Here is a 17401-nt window from a genome sequence, read left to right as displayed (position 1 = left end):
GAATTATTGTTGGGTAAAGTTAACAAAAATAAAAGAACACACAGCTCGTATTTGCCAAAAGAAATTGGACCTTAATTAGAAAGAAAACAAATGAACTTATGTTAAATCATAACCTTAAAAATTAAAAGAAATTATGAAATTAACATAACTTAATGATACTTAAGAAATATCAGCTGAATCAACATATGAACAATGATATTAAATGAGAAAATACATGAATATACATTTTTCAAATACACATTTTGAAAATCTACAATTTAAAAAGCCTGAAAACAAGAGAACATAAAGCATCTTATTTACAATTATATACTTAGAAAAACATAACATCAATAAACATAGTATGACTGGAAACTGTTGCATTACTGACATATGCTGTAATATATTAGCAATGAACAAATGTCATTAACTTAGAAAAATAAATTACAGTAAATCTTGTTATTGGCACTGGCCTTTTCTAATTTGATGTTATGAACATCAAACTTAGCATTAAATAAATAAAACATGTAATTCTAGTATAGTGAAGAAAAAAGGTCACAATAATATTCTAGTATAAAAAGAGTTAATTACAATAATCAAATTGAAATAGGTAAACATATAAATAGAGTTCATTTTGGTAAATAAGCTTTCTTGAAAATATAAAAATTGCAAAGTCCAAAAACATAAATTCACATCAGGAGTGAATTACGATTACGATTAACTGAATGTTTCACAAATTTTACTAGTAGCGTAACTGTTTACTATAAATAATAGTGAAGGATTTGAACATCCCTTAATAACACACGAATATTGGTAAAAAATGAACTCGTGAAATTAAAATGCACATATGCATACAGTTTATCCTTGGCGTAGTCTGTGATGGCGAATCAAAAATAACAGAGGTAACAATTTGTGATTAGAAGTTGAATAATTACGTAGCACCTCAGATTTGTAGTAATGAGTTTGGAAAGAATACTGCATCGATGAAAATGTAATCAGCAGCTGGAGAAGATTCGGCATCGATAGAATTGGTAGTTTGTAGTGATTAGCACACATTTAACTGAGACGTAATATACTGAATTGGAAGATTAACTTAACAAAGAAATTAGGCAAAACAAAACATAGAGATCGGTGAAGTCACAAAACACTGGCGAGTAGAACTAGAGAATATTTCGACAGAGAAATACCGCAACGTTTATAAGAGTATGAAGACGGCGAAAGTATTAACATTATACGAGAGAGAGAGAGAGAGAGAGAGAGAACATCGAAGCCTGGTCCTCCAAGGCTGGAGGACCAGGATCCGCACAACGTGAAAGTCAGGAATAGAATGAACAAAGCTGGCATGGTGAGAAGTAGTGGAAGCGAACAAAGCAATGGACAGAAAAGTGTGTGTGTGTGTGTGTGTGTGTGTGTGTGTGTGTGTGTGTGTGTGTGTTGACAACAAGAGTAGTGTCTAAGCGTTAGTATGAGAACGATTAGAGAAAACGTTTGGAATTCGGGAACGAAGACATAGCAAAAATAATTTACAAGCAAGCAGACCACTAAAGAATTACGTAAGACTGATAAAATAAATTTCTGAATACGCAAGTTGAAGAAATGACATCAGGGCAGACAAAGAGAAATAGACTTCTAGGAACTATGACAATATTGAAATTGGTGAGAATAAAAACGCTTACGAATAATATATATGTATTAAGACTAAACAGCAATAAATAATGCGAGATATGAAATACGTTGACAACAATAAGATGATGCAACAGTCAGTCAAGCTGGAGCCTGAGAGAAATGATATCGAAAACAAACCCAAACAACCTATTTTAAAAAAAATACACGTATGATAAACCTTACAAAAATGCAAAATAAATTACCAAGCCTGTAAACTACAAGACTCGACCATAACCTTGAATTTATTGGAATAAAACAACTTTACGCAATGGCGTAAACAATTATTAATTATCACTTTTATCTTTTAATTTGAATTTCGTACATAATCGGATGGGTGTTTCTACCACTAACATCGCTTTACTACCTTTTTTAACTTCAAGAAGTTTGAGGCTCTATATTAGAAATGTACTCGCGGAAAAAAATCTTTTTGCTCAAGTAATTTAGGTTGCTCGGCATCTTGTCCATTTTAAATGGCGCTGAAGCGATCTGAAATTAAAGAAAGGACAAATATTAGTCCAAGCGAGTATACACGAACTTTCATGCGATGAAAGTTACACGAACTAGGAGTAGATGCTATAGTTAGAACGATTTGAATATAATCATTTCTCACATTTACAAGTTACCATGCTAAATGAAAATATAAAATACATACAAGAACTAGCGGACCCGACAGAGTTGTCCTGACGTGGCATTGTTCTGTAATAAATACACAACACATAAATATAAGTAACTTATATTTAAGTTAAAATTAGCAGGAATGTGGACGAAATTTCATTAATATGACTATTAGTATGATATTATCAGTTTGTGATTGTTGTATTATTGTAATGGGTTTATTGAATAATTAAAATATTTTCACTAAATATTGAGATGTCAGATGAAAATTGAATTAAAAAATCGACACGTCGTAAAATTAATAATTAGTGTAATTAATAAATTTTCATCCACATTATTGCTAATTTTCACTTAAGATCATTCTAAAAAAGTATCACCTACATATATATTTTTTTTTTATTTAATAATTTTGAAGTTTCATAACCATGTTATAGCTTAATTAATCAATTAACAAAAAAAATTAAAGCACTAAAAAAAAGGAACGTAGTTAAAATTTTAGTAGAAATTTTTATCATTTTTTATTTTAACATCTATTTTACCAAATTTTAGATAATTGTTTTTTAGAAAATCATTTTATAAAATTAATCGACAAAAATAATAACTTCAATTTTTTAAATATGTTTTAAACTATAATTATTAAAACTTATATTTTAATTTTATAAATGTTATAATTTATTTTACAAACGTACATTTTTATTTTCAAAGAGCTGTTCAATACTTCATAAGTTGCATAGAATCAAATGAGAATTAACAATTTAAATTTGTAGGTTAAGTTGATTATTATTGAATGCACGTGTATACATCATTAAAATTCATGAAAAATCATATAAAATACTCACTTCAATGAGCACCTTACAAATTTGCGCAATGTATATTTTTTAATTACACTTTAAAACGTTATTTTAAAGACGCAAGTAACTGATATGCAAAAACGCAACAAAATAAAAAAAATTCGTAGAATCCGATCGCAGCACCAACTACCGGGTCTGACTAATATGACAAAAAAATTTAAAAAAAAATGTCTATAACGCGATCGCAGCCCTGCCTACCGGATCTAATTGTGAACCTTAACCATCCCAAGATCAACAACAACAAATAAATAAATAAATAAACTAAAAAAAAACATTTTCTATCGGATAAAATTGTGAATCTAAACCAATCTTGAATCAACTTAATCACACACACAAAATTTCAACAAAATCAGTCCAGCCGTTTAGGAGGAGTTAAGTCACATATACACGGACAGAAGAAATATATATAAAGATTTTACATACTATAATACAAAAACATTACATGTCCCAATTTTTTCCAAATAAGATTATAAATTTATTCTGAAATCTCTTTCGGCGGACCGCTCAAGTATGGTCAAAGTCCTGTGTATTTACAATTCAAAATAAATCGAGTAAAGATGTGGGTTACTTGGTCTCGATATCATTTTTACTTTCTTGTACGAAAGGAAGTATTGTAATCGCGGAAAGTTTCGGTTTTCAGATTTCAACGGAAATATTCATTTTGACCATCTCTGAATTCATTTTGATTATTTTCGTCGTGACGTTTGTATGTATGTATCTCGCAAAACTGAAAAACGATTAGCCGTAGATTATTGAAATTTTGGATTTAGGACTGTTGTTACTTCTAGTTGTGCACCTCCCCTTCTGATTGCAATCGACTGAACCAAAGTGTCTAATAAAAAGGCTCAAAATCCAAATTTTTTGAATTTTGGACTTTTTCTTAATTGTAGTAGTAAGCCCTCATTGAGAGCTTTTCAACGATATATCATAAATGGTACTTATTTTCATCGGTTTTAGATTTATGGTCAAAAAAATGTTAATTAATGAAATATTTGGATCTTAAAAGGGGAAGGCACATCGGTTCGTTACTGACTTAATTTCCTTTTTTTTTTAACTTTTTTTAATTTAAATATAATATATATATATATATATATAAAATATCGGAAGTTATAATGAAATAAAATGCTATATACTTTTCATTTAAAAAAAATTCGTATATGTAATTAACAGGCATACAAGTAAGTCATTTGTGTCCAAATCAGATTTTTTCTACAGGGATCCTATTTTAATACGAGACATGTTTTTTTTTTATCCTATAACGAATTCTACAGGATGAATTCAGTAAGAAACAAAACACTATTAAGAATACTATTTAAAAATAAGTTGTGTTCCATTTGGTTCATCGCAACTCTTCCGTTAAGATTTAGTATATAAATGTTATGCAAAAAACATTAGCTCAACATAAATATGTTTAGGCATAGAGTTGCCTAACTCATCTTCAATATAAGATGTAGAAAAAAAATCTTATATTGAAATATAAAAGAAACTTCATGTAGTAGGAAAATGATCGAATGAAAGTTTAAGATTCACAGAATGTGTTCAGATTTCATTTTTTGTATAGAGTTGAAGATGGAATTGTCCATAGAATTTCATGTAGAATTAATCAAAATGTCTAATATTGAAATGAAAAAGAAACTTTATGTAGTAGGCACAAAGTCATACTTGCTCATAAATAATATTAAAAAAAGAATGATAACCTATTTTGAGAATAAATTTGGAGAAAAAACTATGTTTTGAAAAGGCGTGGTTGTATGCGTGAACGTTGTTAAATATAATTATTAAATAAATGATGGAAAAATACTTAACCTTGACGGGATGTGTTTTGATTTTACATATATATATATATATATATATATCTCGCGCGATAAATAACTATGTTTCTCCGGTTATTATTTTTACCCGGTAACCGGAATTAATATTTCCGGGAAATTAATGCTTCTGAATTAATTATTTCAGGAAATAAACTAATATATTTCCTAGAAAGGTTATTTCAAACTACATTTGCTTTAATTCTTTCTTCAAAAAATCTACTTCTGAAATTCACTCCCAGCGGATCAATAACAAAAATCTGTCATCGGAAGATGGGAAATAGTAATTTAAAAAAAAAACTGTTCACCTATTTATATATATATGTATAAACTTTTATCCTTCGTTTTGTCGAAAGGTTTACCTTTTTGTATAATGATCTAATTTTATTTATTTATTCGTACTTTTTTATTTTCCCGTCTAGATAGCGCTATAGCAGATATAGAAGGGATAGTATTTCAAGTTTTTCGAACATGGGACCGTTTGGTATATTAACTATTTTGTCTAATTTTAAGAACAGCTTACCAAAATTTCATTTGATTTCCTCGAGCGCTTTCGGCTATTCTGCCATCTTCATGAGGATTGTAAATATAATTAAAGTATATAAAATTATAAAACATACATAGTTAAATTATATATATATACGAGGTGTGTGCAAAAAGTAATGAGATTGGTAACACTGCGACCGATCCGGCAACGCTGTGACTACCGGTCTGGGCTAGACCGGTTTGTTCATCCCTTACACATGCTCAGTACGAGTTTCAACTCCGTTCAGCCAACACATTATTTTTGACAGCGCCATCAGTGAAGTTGTGTTTTTGTTGTGCGTTACGAAAATGGAGCATCGGAATTTAGAGCAACGTTGTACAATCAAGTTTTGCGTTAAACTTTAGGAATCCGCGAGTGTGACCTTTGAAAAGTTGAAACAGGCCTATAGGGAACATTGCTTATCAAGAGCGCAAATTTTCCGCGGGCACAAATCATTTTTGGAAGGCCGAGAACACGTTAAAGATCAACCTCGCTCAGGAAGACCTTCGACTTCAAAATCTGACGAAAACGTTGAGCGTGTGAGGGTTCTTGTGAGATCACACCGTCGTTTAACGATAAGGATGATGAGTGAACAGTTAAATTTAAACACTTTCACCGTACATCAAATTATGACTGACGATTTGGACTTGCGAAAGATTTGTGTGAAATTTTTGCCGAAAAACCTCACAACGGAACAGAAAGACAATCGAGAAAGAAGAAACGTGTGTGTTGATCTTCTTGAGAGAATTGACAATGACCAAGAATTCTTCAATCGTGTGATCACAGGTGATGAATCCTGGATATTTGAGTACGATCCTGAAACAAAGCGGCAAAGCGAAGAGTGGCACATTCTATCATCTCCTCGACCGAAAAAATGTCGAATGAGCAATTCAAAGATCAAAACCATGCTGATTTGCTTTTTTGACAGTAGGGGTTTCGTGCATAAAGAATTTGTTCCTCCAGGACAAACTGTCAACCAAGTGTTTTACAAAGGTGTCCTTGAAGGGCACAGAAACAGAGTGATTCGCGTGAGACCAGACATTGCAGACAAGTGGATGCTTCATCATGACAATGCCCCGTGTAACACGGCCATTTCCATCAGGGAATTTTTGACCTCAAAACGCATTCCTACGGTTTCTCAATCCCCCTATTCACCTGATTTGAGTCCTTGTGACTTTTCCTTTTCCCGAAATTGAAACATGTCTTAAAAGGTCGTCATTTTGGAACTCTGGAGACATTAAAATAACTGTGACCAACCAGTTAAAGCCAGCTTCAAGCCTTCCAGCGCTGCTACCAGAAGTGGAAACAACGACTCCGCCGGTGTATAGCTGCCCAAGGGAACTACTTTGAAGGGGATAATATTGTTTTTAAAAAAAAATAAAAACTATGGTAAGTAAAAAGTCAGTCTCATTACTTTTCTCACACACCTTGTATATATATATATATATATATGTATATATATAGCAATTGATAGTCATTTTGTTTGTTAAAGTTCCTCTAAAGTTAAAGTTTTAAGTCAAAGTGACTACGTCCGTGTTGTAATAATATCACAATTTTTATAAAGATTTAGATCACAATTGTCAGATAGCAATTGTGATATTATTACAGCACGGACATTGTCATTTTGATTTAAAACTTTAACTTTTGACGAACTTTAACAAAATGACTATTGTTACATATATATATATATATATATATATATATATATATAAATATGTTCGTTTTATAATTTTATATATTTTAATTATAATTATAATCCTCCTTAAGTTGGCAGAATAACCGAAAGTGCTTGAAAGTATTTTAATCGATCCAATTTGGGCATATGCGGTTTTCACCGGATCTTGACGTTTTGACACCTAAGGAACCCCAAAAACCAAAAAACCGGTTGGAAATTTCTCTGATATTAGTATTCGTATGTACGTGCGTGCGAGTTTGGCCTCTCAATCACCTCATCTCTAGAACTACTGGACCGATTTTGACCAAACTTGGTTATATTATTTATATATATGGGGCATTGATGCCATTAAACTTTCAACTTAAAAGGTCAAGGGGATGAGGATGTCACCCTCAGTATCTCGAGATTTCCCATAATTAAAGTTATATTTTTCTTAGGCATATTTTTTAATAATTAAAAAATAAAATTATTTATAGAAAAATGTTTTTGCAAAATTGCACCCCTTCCTCAAAAAAATGCTGTTGTCGTCGTCGTCTGCTATGTTGTGACGTCACAAATAACCGGTAGAATTAAATAAATGAATAGTATTTAAATTGTAAAAAAGTAACTCGGTCTGGAGCTAGGTCTCGAACTCGATAGCTCGGTCGACTCGATACCTTCCGTGTTAAGCCTCTCGGCTACACCAGCCTGCCGACCGTACAAGCGAAATTTGTTTTATGTAATTTGTGAGATTACATTAGTTTAGTTAGCGCCGACGTCACCCCAAGTACCGATTCGCCCGGGAGAATTAAATACGGTATGCGCGCGCTCTGGTTAGAATCATTGAATTAAATAAACGGAAAAATATTGTAGTTTAATAAAATGATAATAATTTAAATAAGTTGTGTGTGTAAGCCGTACATCAGAAGCAACGACAGGAACATCGAACTGTAATTAGTAATTGTAATCTTTTGGGTATTTTATAAATTGTCAATTTTAGAATATAGTTTAATTGATTAGGGTATATAATACTTGGGTGTAGAAGACCTTTACTTTCAAAAAAAAAAGAAGTAATAAGCCTGACGGGGAATTAATAAGTCCTACTAGTAGTGTGTTGTCAGTTTTTTAAATATTATACTGAGCTAGTAACTGACAAAATGTATTTTTCACCAAGAGGACACAGTTCATTAGTGTATTTTGTCCATGATTAAAAAACCTGATATTGCTAACATATAATGGTACTATACCAAGTTAAAGTAAATCTAATTTTCAAGTTTTCAGAAAAAAAGACTGTTCTGTAGTTGATGCGTAATCCCCAGGAAATAGAACATGTCTTTTCTCACAGACTGAAATAATAAAAGTTATTTAGCTTTTTTTATTAGCTGTGTTAGGACCGTAAAATTACGTGCAAATATAACCAATCCATCATGGGAATTTTTATGAAAGTATCTTTAATACACAGATTAAATAAGTAAAAGTACGCTACCTATTTAATCTAAGTCACTCTTCTGCCTTCGAAAATAATAGTGCATCATAAAATTTCATTATTATTAACTGATGATATTTTGTACAATACAATGAAACTAGTTTTGTTTAATGAAAGTTCAAATTAATTTTTTTCCTCTAAAATTTCACTCGCTAAAACAACACTATCGATGTAACAGTATGATATAATCAGCTGCTCAAAATATTACCATAAATAAATAATGATGTAAAAATCAACTCGTTCCCATTTTGAGAACTATTTCTCAACAAATATTATAAATTTTCCCCTTAAATAATTCCAATAAAAAATCTGTATTAAAGATCGATCCTCAGGTTCTTGAGTTTTAGGCGAGTATGGATGCATGTTGTGCATGAAGACGTTTAGATTTAACCTAAATTTAAAGATACGGTACTGCATATGTATAACGATACTGTTTTTATACACACAGACACGCATAGAAAATTTGGTTTCATTGGAAGTTGTTATCTAAAATTGCTAATAATATTAAACCTTGAACTGTCCCACTCGTATAAAGAATATATGAGAAAATTTGATTTTAGTAGGAAAAAACATGCACAGTATCACATCGGTTGATTTTCCTGATCGCAGAAAAGATTAATATTTTTTTTAACATTCTTGACGATAAACGAAAAAACATAAAAGTGATCTAATCTTATCCAGAAAACTAATTCGTAAAAAATAAAATTTAAAATCTAAACAAAAATAATATATTGAAATTCTAACACATAAGGAAACTGGTATAAAAAGAGATAAAATACAATTTTTTTGTTCTACAGTAGAGAAAAGAATACATTTTTTACTTCCTTGTCCGAAGTAAAGGAAGTATTGTAATCGCGAAAAATTTCAGTTTTCAGATTTCAACAGAAGTATCCATTTTCACCATCCTTAAATCCATTTTGACTAGTTTTGGCGTAACGTTTGTACGTACGTATGTATCTCGCATAACTCAAAAATATACAAAAATTTGGATTTTGGACTTTTTCTTAATTGCAGTAATCAGCTCTCATTGAGAGCTTTTCAACAATATATCAAAAGTGGTACTTATTTTTATTGGTTCCAGAGTTATAACCAACTAAAATTTTAATTAATTAAATATTTGGATCGTACAAGGGGAAGGCACATCGGTTAGAATCCAACTTCATTTCCTTTTATTTGTTTAACTTTTGTTTTTAATTTAAATGTATGTATTTATTAATAATTATTAACATCTGTAAACACATTTTTTAACTAATTTTTTTCTTTAACTTTTTTATTTAATTTAAATATATTAATTTATTAATAATTATTAACCTCTAAAAAAAAATGTGGTATGTAATTTAATAGGCGTACAAGGAAATCCTTGTACCATATAATTTAGTGTACGATCTTCATAGACCGTGACGCCCTACCAGAAAAAAATGATATGTAAAAAGAAGACTTTATGGGAAAATCTCATAGAAACGTTTTTTATTGGACGTACCTTTAAATTTTAAATCTTTGGCCAGATCGACTGTAATTTACCAAGTGAGACGCAGACACCTAAAAAGAGGTTTTGCGCTAAACGGTTGAATCGAACGGTGAAATTATAGCACATTTTATCTTCTACCGACTGAAACATACAGAAGAATTTAACCAAGTCAAGTTGTAGCAGACCCGGGGGCCTGCTCAGCTCCGAAAATTGTAACGTAAATGAAAAGGTGGCTTCGGGGCGTAGAAATTAAGATCTTTTTATCAGGTACGGCAATAAACGAATGTAAAAGTTAAGAAAAAAAACAATATTCAGTCCTTTCAAATGATATAAAGAAACTTTTAAAGGTACCTTTTCATATTGTAGATACGGGGTATAAATAGGGTGTATCGGATTTTTATCCTGAAATATGTTAACGTGTTAGCCAATGTAGTTTTTAACATGTGCTTTCGCGGCTTCAAAACATATAGGATTCAAGAACACTGGATTCAACTCGACATAAAACTACTTAATTTATTTCAATAACTGCATTTTAAGTAGAATTTAAGATAAACTTTTTTACGTATTTTTTAGTTACATAAATAATTTCAGCGTAGCACCCTCAATAGTATTTACTATGGCATATTTGTAACTATCGATATATAACGAGTCTGATGTGAACAGCGTTGTAGTTCTCTCCCTCAATAAATAAAAAAATAATTAAAATTTATTCAACTGAAATTATTTTCAGTATTTGTAAACAAAACAAGGTTTGAATTTTTTAATAAAATTTAACAGCTGGGAAATTTATTTTTTATTTATTTAACGTTTACTGAAATTTACAGGTAAGCAAATTATTTAGTTGTTGGTAAAAAAGATTAGGTAGCTAAATTACGAATAGCTGGCAAGTTCTTTCACAAATATTCAAAGTAGACCCTCCAATTTTATATACACTCCTGATATAATGAAACAATCAAGTTACAACTGGGTAGAACCTATCGCTTAGGTCTGGTCATTAGTTTCTAGTTTAATACAGAGTTCCAAAAGACACGCACATCAAAATTAAAGTGTCTATAAATAGTAGCACCATGGGTATGAACAACAACAAACCTAGACGTCATTGTGTAGTGAATTGATCACGCGACGCTTGCAATAGTGCCTTTGGTAAACATGTCGTTTTCCAAAAGCAACGATTTTTCATTTTAGAACATTATTTTTCCAGTCGTTCTTATGCACATGTTGTAGACGAATTTCACGGGAAATATTCGGATGTGGCAGTACCTAACAATTCAAACATAACGAATTAATCGCCCGTTTTAATGATTGCGGATCAGTTGCAGACAACAAGAGAACCGGAAGACCGGCGGTTTTGAATTTTTCTAAACTCGTTAACACCTCGTGGTGTTAACGCTAAGAACTGTGCAAAATACATTTTTACTAACTACAATTACTATATTTAAGATGGGGCTGACTATTCTCAAACCCGTATACTTCAAATCATTCTTCGAGTCCTATACTAACCAGTTGTTCCTCGAAGAAATTACAATACACTGATAGTTTTTATAAATTGAACGGTTTTAAGTGTTATTTATAGTATTATTTTCACAAATATGAGTATAATGAACACGGAGGGGTACAGGGTCCCTGCTCCCTGGATAGATGGGAAGGTTTCGCTTTGCTCGCTCTGACTGGCTAGTATAAAATATTTTCCCCAATGATAATGTATTTATTTACATAATATTTTATGTAAATCTACATCTTTTCACGTAAATACTTAATCTAATGTATCTTATTTATAAACTAGACGGTGAGGCCTGCTTCGCTTGCCCGACCGTCTATCAGGATCATCTAGATCCCCGTAGTCCAGGTCGGCGCAAGCAAGCCGAAACCAGGGCCGCAGAGCTCGCTTCGCTTGCCATTCCCCTCTATACACGTTTCTTAGTTCCCTGGACCTTTGCAGTATTCATTATCCTCATGGTTATGAGAATATATTGATAAATAACAAAGTATTCAGGCTTTTCTAATTACAAAAGACAGAATAGTAGTGACTATGATGACTAAAGTACACACATCTTTGACGGTCAGAACTTAACAACTTAGTGACGCAACCTTATGAGAAAATGAGTACGCTAAAATAGTTGTTGAAAGTGACCTCCATTATGTGATTCAGATAATTGGATACGAGGTTACAATGCACTTAAACACATGTTGTACCCTTTTATGAGGAATTGCAACGAAACATCGTTCAATTTCGCTCTGCAATTCAGGAATGGTGTGAGAATGGGTTTTATAAGCAGCACCCTTAAGGTATCTCCAGAAGAAAAAGTCAGGAGGGGATAAATCAGGGGACTGAGGGGACCACAACTCCTTAGAAATTATTTGTCCATGAAAACACTGATGCAAGAAAGTCGTAGTGTTGTTGGCTCTACGAGCCATAGCATTTTCCTGTTGAAACCATGTCTAGCCGGTCTGCAGACAGTGTTTTTTTTTTTGGTTTGGCTGGCATTTCTCCTGCCACCACCCTATTCGGTCGCTCTAAAGCATAAGACCGAATGTCCGTGCTACAAACGGCTACTGTGCCTCAAAACAGTTTAGCGACCAATATCCTAATTGGCTCCTAGAGCTTACCTAACTGCGTGAGCGGAATAAGCGTGTTGCGTGTCCCACCGCTCATATATTACTAAAATGGGTAATTGGGATTCCGTTGCCCTTAAAATGAACTAGAGGCGTATCATTCCCCCAGTCATATATAAATCTATGTAAAGATCTACCCTTAGTTGTGGCGTGCCATTCTTACTGCCATGCTTCCATCGCGACGCTGTAAAGCCTCCTCCGCAGGCGGGAGACGGGCAACTGTTCGAAATTTAGAATCGGTGCATTGCGATCACCGTTCCGTTCCGGTACAGGCCCGGCTCGAAACCGCATCCCAAACATCTCGGCCTCCCTACCTCTTCGCAACTTCCACATGGTCACTCGAACTTTCACCACTAAGACAGTGTTTACAAATTGTTGCACCATCTGTATGTAGCGCTCACTGTTCACTGTGCCACGAAAGAATGACATGAACATTCGCCTACGTGACATCGCACACCAAACACCAACTTTTTGTCCGTGCAGAGGAGACTCGTGCAGCTGATGAGACTTTTCCACACACCAAACGCGTGAATTCTGTCCATTCACGTATTCAACAAGGTGGAACCGTGTCTCGTGAGACCGAAACCAATCATCGAGTTCTTCCTCATCTGGCATTACAAATAACACGAACCGCTGACAGAAATGGTTTCTGTACGTTTTTCAGTGTCTGCAGATACCTCATGAAAAACACGAATTCTGTACGAATTCATCTTTAAATACTTGGGCGATGCCGTGCGGGCACTACCAACGGAGACGACCAGACCGGGTAGATGGCGTCGCACAGACTTCTTGGAACTAACAGAATACGCAACTTGCACGTCGATTAACTTTTCTGGTGTTAGCAGCTTCGGTCGATCACGCATCTGCCATATTTCCTTTCTTTTGGAACTTATCGTACAACCGCTTGACGAGGGCTTATTTGGTGCATCCATACTGTACTTTTCTGTCAAGGAATTCAGGGTCTGGACGTAACTGGCACATCTAATGTAATGTAATCGGAGACAATGAATATTCTCTGCTGCATTGTGTAACCCATTTTCTTCAATTAATCCTGCAAAAAAGAAGGAAATATTCTTCCATAAGGTTGCGTTGCTTTTTGAACACTCTGTATAACAATGAAGTAAAAATATTAATTCTTTTTTTTTCTTTAATGAATATCTTTAATTGAAAATTTCACCCCCAAGGGAGCTAGGGCCTCGTCTATGGCTTAAATCCATCCGTTGCGATAACACGAATGTATCCTAAAATTTGAATGCATTCGGTCGGTTGTTCTCGCGTGATACGAGAACAAACAAAAAGAAGACAAATTTTCGGTTTTTTACTAAGATGCAAACGTTTGTGGGTTTGTCTGTTTATTATGCTTCTTTATGTATATAAGTAGCAACCGACCGGTTACTTTCAAATTTAAATGACACATTTGTGTTACCCCAGGGAAGGTTTTAAGCCATAGATCGAGGCCCTAACCGCCTTGGAAGTGCAGGTGTGAATTAAAGATATTCATTAAAGCAGAAAAAAATAATTCGTTTACTTCATTGCTATATTTTTGTCTCCATGGCAACAGAAATATAATGGAGTAAAATGACAATTTTTTTTTTGTGATAGATTTCTGTAAAGTGTTTAATAATCTCATGTCCATGAGGATAACAAACACATCGAGGATCCACCGGACTCTGCCCTCCGGTTTGACGGGAATAGTATATTTATGTAACTTACATTTTATGTTTTGTATTAATAACAAAATTTTTAAACATCTGCAAGCATTAAAATCCCCTCAGAGGGGGAAGAGGAAACTGTTGGCCAGTGTGCACTCTTCGGTGGTGTTATATGGAGTTCCTGTATGGCTGCGAGCGTTGTCGAGGCCCAGGAACGTGAGGCGTTTGGTTATGCAACAACGTAGGCTAAATATACGTATCATCGTAGGGTACCGTACGATCAACTCCGAGGCGGCGTCGGTTGTACCTGGGGTACCGCCCATAGACTTACAAGCGCAAATGAGAACTTCAATAGTGGTTGGACGAGACAGAAAGGAAGCAATTGACGTTCTCTACATGGCTTGGCGTGATAGATGGCGAGATTCGGAAAAAAGGAAGGTGGACCTATGGGCTCATAAGTGACATCAAGAACTGGATGTAGCGAAAGCATGGTAACACAGGCTACGAATTCACCCAGTTCCTATCTGGACATGGATGTTTTCGGGATTATCTGTACAGGATGGGCAGATACCATACAGGTCGCTGTCACGATTGCGGCGAACTGGATACAGCAGAACACGTGGTGTTTTTTTTGCCCTAGATGGCGCAACTTAGCCATCGAGTTGGTCTAGTGGTTAACGCGTCTTCCCAAATCAGCTGATTTGGAAAGTCGAGAGTTACAGCGTTCAAGTCCTAGTAAAGCCAGTTATTTTTACACGGATTTGAATACTAGATCGTGGATACCGGTGTTCTTTGGTGGTTGGGTTTCAATTAACCACACATCTCAGGAATGGTCGAACTGAGAATGTACAAGACTACACTTCATTTACACTCATAACATATCATCCTCTGAAGAATTATCTAAACGGTAGTTACCGGAGGCTAAACAGAAGAAAAAAAGAAAAAAAAAAGATGGCGCGACTTAAGAGTAGTGATCGAGGATCAGGGTGTGAAGGGGGCCAACAATATAATCGAGGTGATGTTCAGCAATAGCAACAAATGGGAATGTATTTCGACTATCAGTGATAAGAGAGGAGGCGACGACAGGCTGAACAGATGCGGATCGATAGGACATGGAGTTCGATGACCGGTAATCAAGGGGGGTCAGCTTCTGCGGGTGGAAGGCGGGAGCTCCTCGGAGTACAGAAAAAAAAATTAAAATCTATAAATATCTACGTAGTATAGATGTTATCTTGCAGTAATTAAAAATAACAAGATAGTCAGTAGATTTTGATTAAAGTAACTTTTTGATTTATTCGTATAGTCTTGAAAACGATTATGACAAATACAAATTTCGATAATAATAACAAAAACGACTTTAATTTCAGCTACATTAATTCACAATCAGTGTGTAGCTTAAATTTGTTTATTTACTTTTCTGATTCTCAACAATTATAACATTAAACATGTTTTTAATGATGACATATTTATAGATGGTAATTTTAAACATTCTGTTTACTTATGACCATTATATATCAAATTAACTATTATATAAGAATAACATATATATATATATATATATATATATATGTTATAATAGTAGCTTTTATAAATCGATTGAATAACTACTTACATCAAAATTTTCATAACATTGAATGTTTTAATAAGTGTAATTAAATTCATTATTAATGATGGGATATCCTGTACTTGTATTACATTCCTGGAATTTAATTGGAGGGGGAAAAATTATATAAAGCAAAATCAAGGTTATTTTTGTTCAAATCCAACTTTTTGTTCAACATGAAAACAACATTTTTTCTGTTACTCTTATCTGTACTGGCAAATAAAATAACCGGTCAGGATGAGAAAGGACCTGTTATTAACACACCTCAAGGAGACATAAAAGGTACCTGGAAATCAACCATAAATGGACGAAAAATTCAAGCATTTATGGGGATACCTTATGCTAAACCGCCAGTAGGACCTCTAAGATTTAAGGTATTTATTAAATATAAAAATATATAAACAAATGTTACCTGTTTTTCTAAACTAGTTATTGGCTAGCTCACAGGTTCAATTTCTGATGTAAATTTGAATTTTTTTTTTATTGGTTTAACTCACATTTCATTAAGTTAATTTGAATTCCCCAAAACCTATTGTTTTGGAGATTTAAATTTACATGATTGATACAAGACTTGTATTTTGTATTTGTAAAGATTTACTCTTTTTCTTATCGTATTTATTTCGTTGTATATTTTTAATAAAAAATAAAAATACTGGTTTAGCAATCAGGAAGCTTAACTTTAAAACATAGCCTGCGGAGCTATTTGTCGGGTGTACAAGCATTAACTTTTGCCGGTACATAGCGCAAAAAGGATCTATTATATATATTGTATATATACGCGTATATACTTTCTTCTATCGGGGTATAACAAAGGTTAGTATAACAAGGTGTAAAGGTGTATTGTGTGTGTATATATATATATATATATGCACCTTGTTTACTGGTTTTTACAACTGTTAAGTATCCATAAACAGAATAATCAATGATTTAATCAATAAGTTGTTCATTTTTTATTTATTTATATTTACGTTAATGAGTTATTTGTTTTAAGTGTAGAAATTTTTATTTTATCTTGCGCCGTAATGTACCTTTATTGATACACCTTTCTCTAATTTATTATTTCTTGTAGTTTTATTCAGTTTATTGGTAGATAGTTTTCATTAATACTTCCAATATTGAGCTAAATGTATTCATTTCATTCTATTATCTAACTTTTTTTTCTTTATTGAATTAGATTTAGAATAAAAACTATTGAAAATACGACTATTAATATTTAAATACCTACTCACAGTTAACAAATTAGATTTTTTTTTTTTTTACAAAACAACATTTCCATAAATCAATTACAACAGGCTGATATTTTTAAACTTCATTTATCAAAATATCTGGTACTATTTGATATCGGAATACCCTTATTAAAATTGTGAAAATCTGTCATCTACTGAGTTTCTGTTCATATTTTCGATATTCATTTCCAAGGATTTTTTCTTCACGTAAGCATAACACTTTAATTATAAAACCGATCTAAAATCTGAATCGTATTG

The 17401-nt window shown here is 33.0% G+C and overlaps 1 protein-coding gene across 1 annotated transcript in view; it reads left to right on the top strand.

Annotated features, from left to right (window-relative positions):
- The first annotated feature begins 16064 nt into the window (after positions 1-16064).
- Positions 16065-17401, top strand: part of LOC142318961 (venom carboxylesterase-6-like) — a 34204-nt gene continuing 32867 nt past the window's right edge. Inside the window, exon 1 of the mRNA XM_075355675.1 lies at positions 16065-16291. Coding sequence (XP_075211790.1) covers positions 16094-16291 — 198 coding nt within the window. The 5' untranslated portion in view covers positions 16065-16093. The remainder of the gene's footprint in view (positions 16292-17401) is intronic.

This window comes from Lycorma delicatula, chromosome 2, assembly GCF_047948215.1.
Source record: "Lycorma delicatula isolate Av1 chromosome 2, ASM4794821v1, whole genome shotgun sequence".
Classification (NCBI taxonomy): domain Eukaryota; kingdom Metazoa; phylum Arthropoda; class Insecta; order Hemiptera; family Fulgoridae; genus Lycorma; species Lycorma delicatula.
This window is presented reverse-complemented; position numbering and strand designations above follow the sequence as displayed.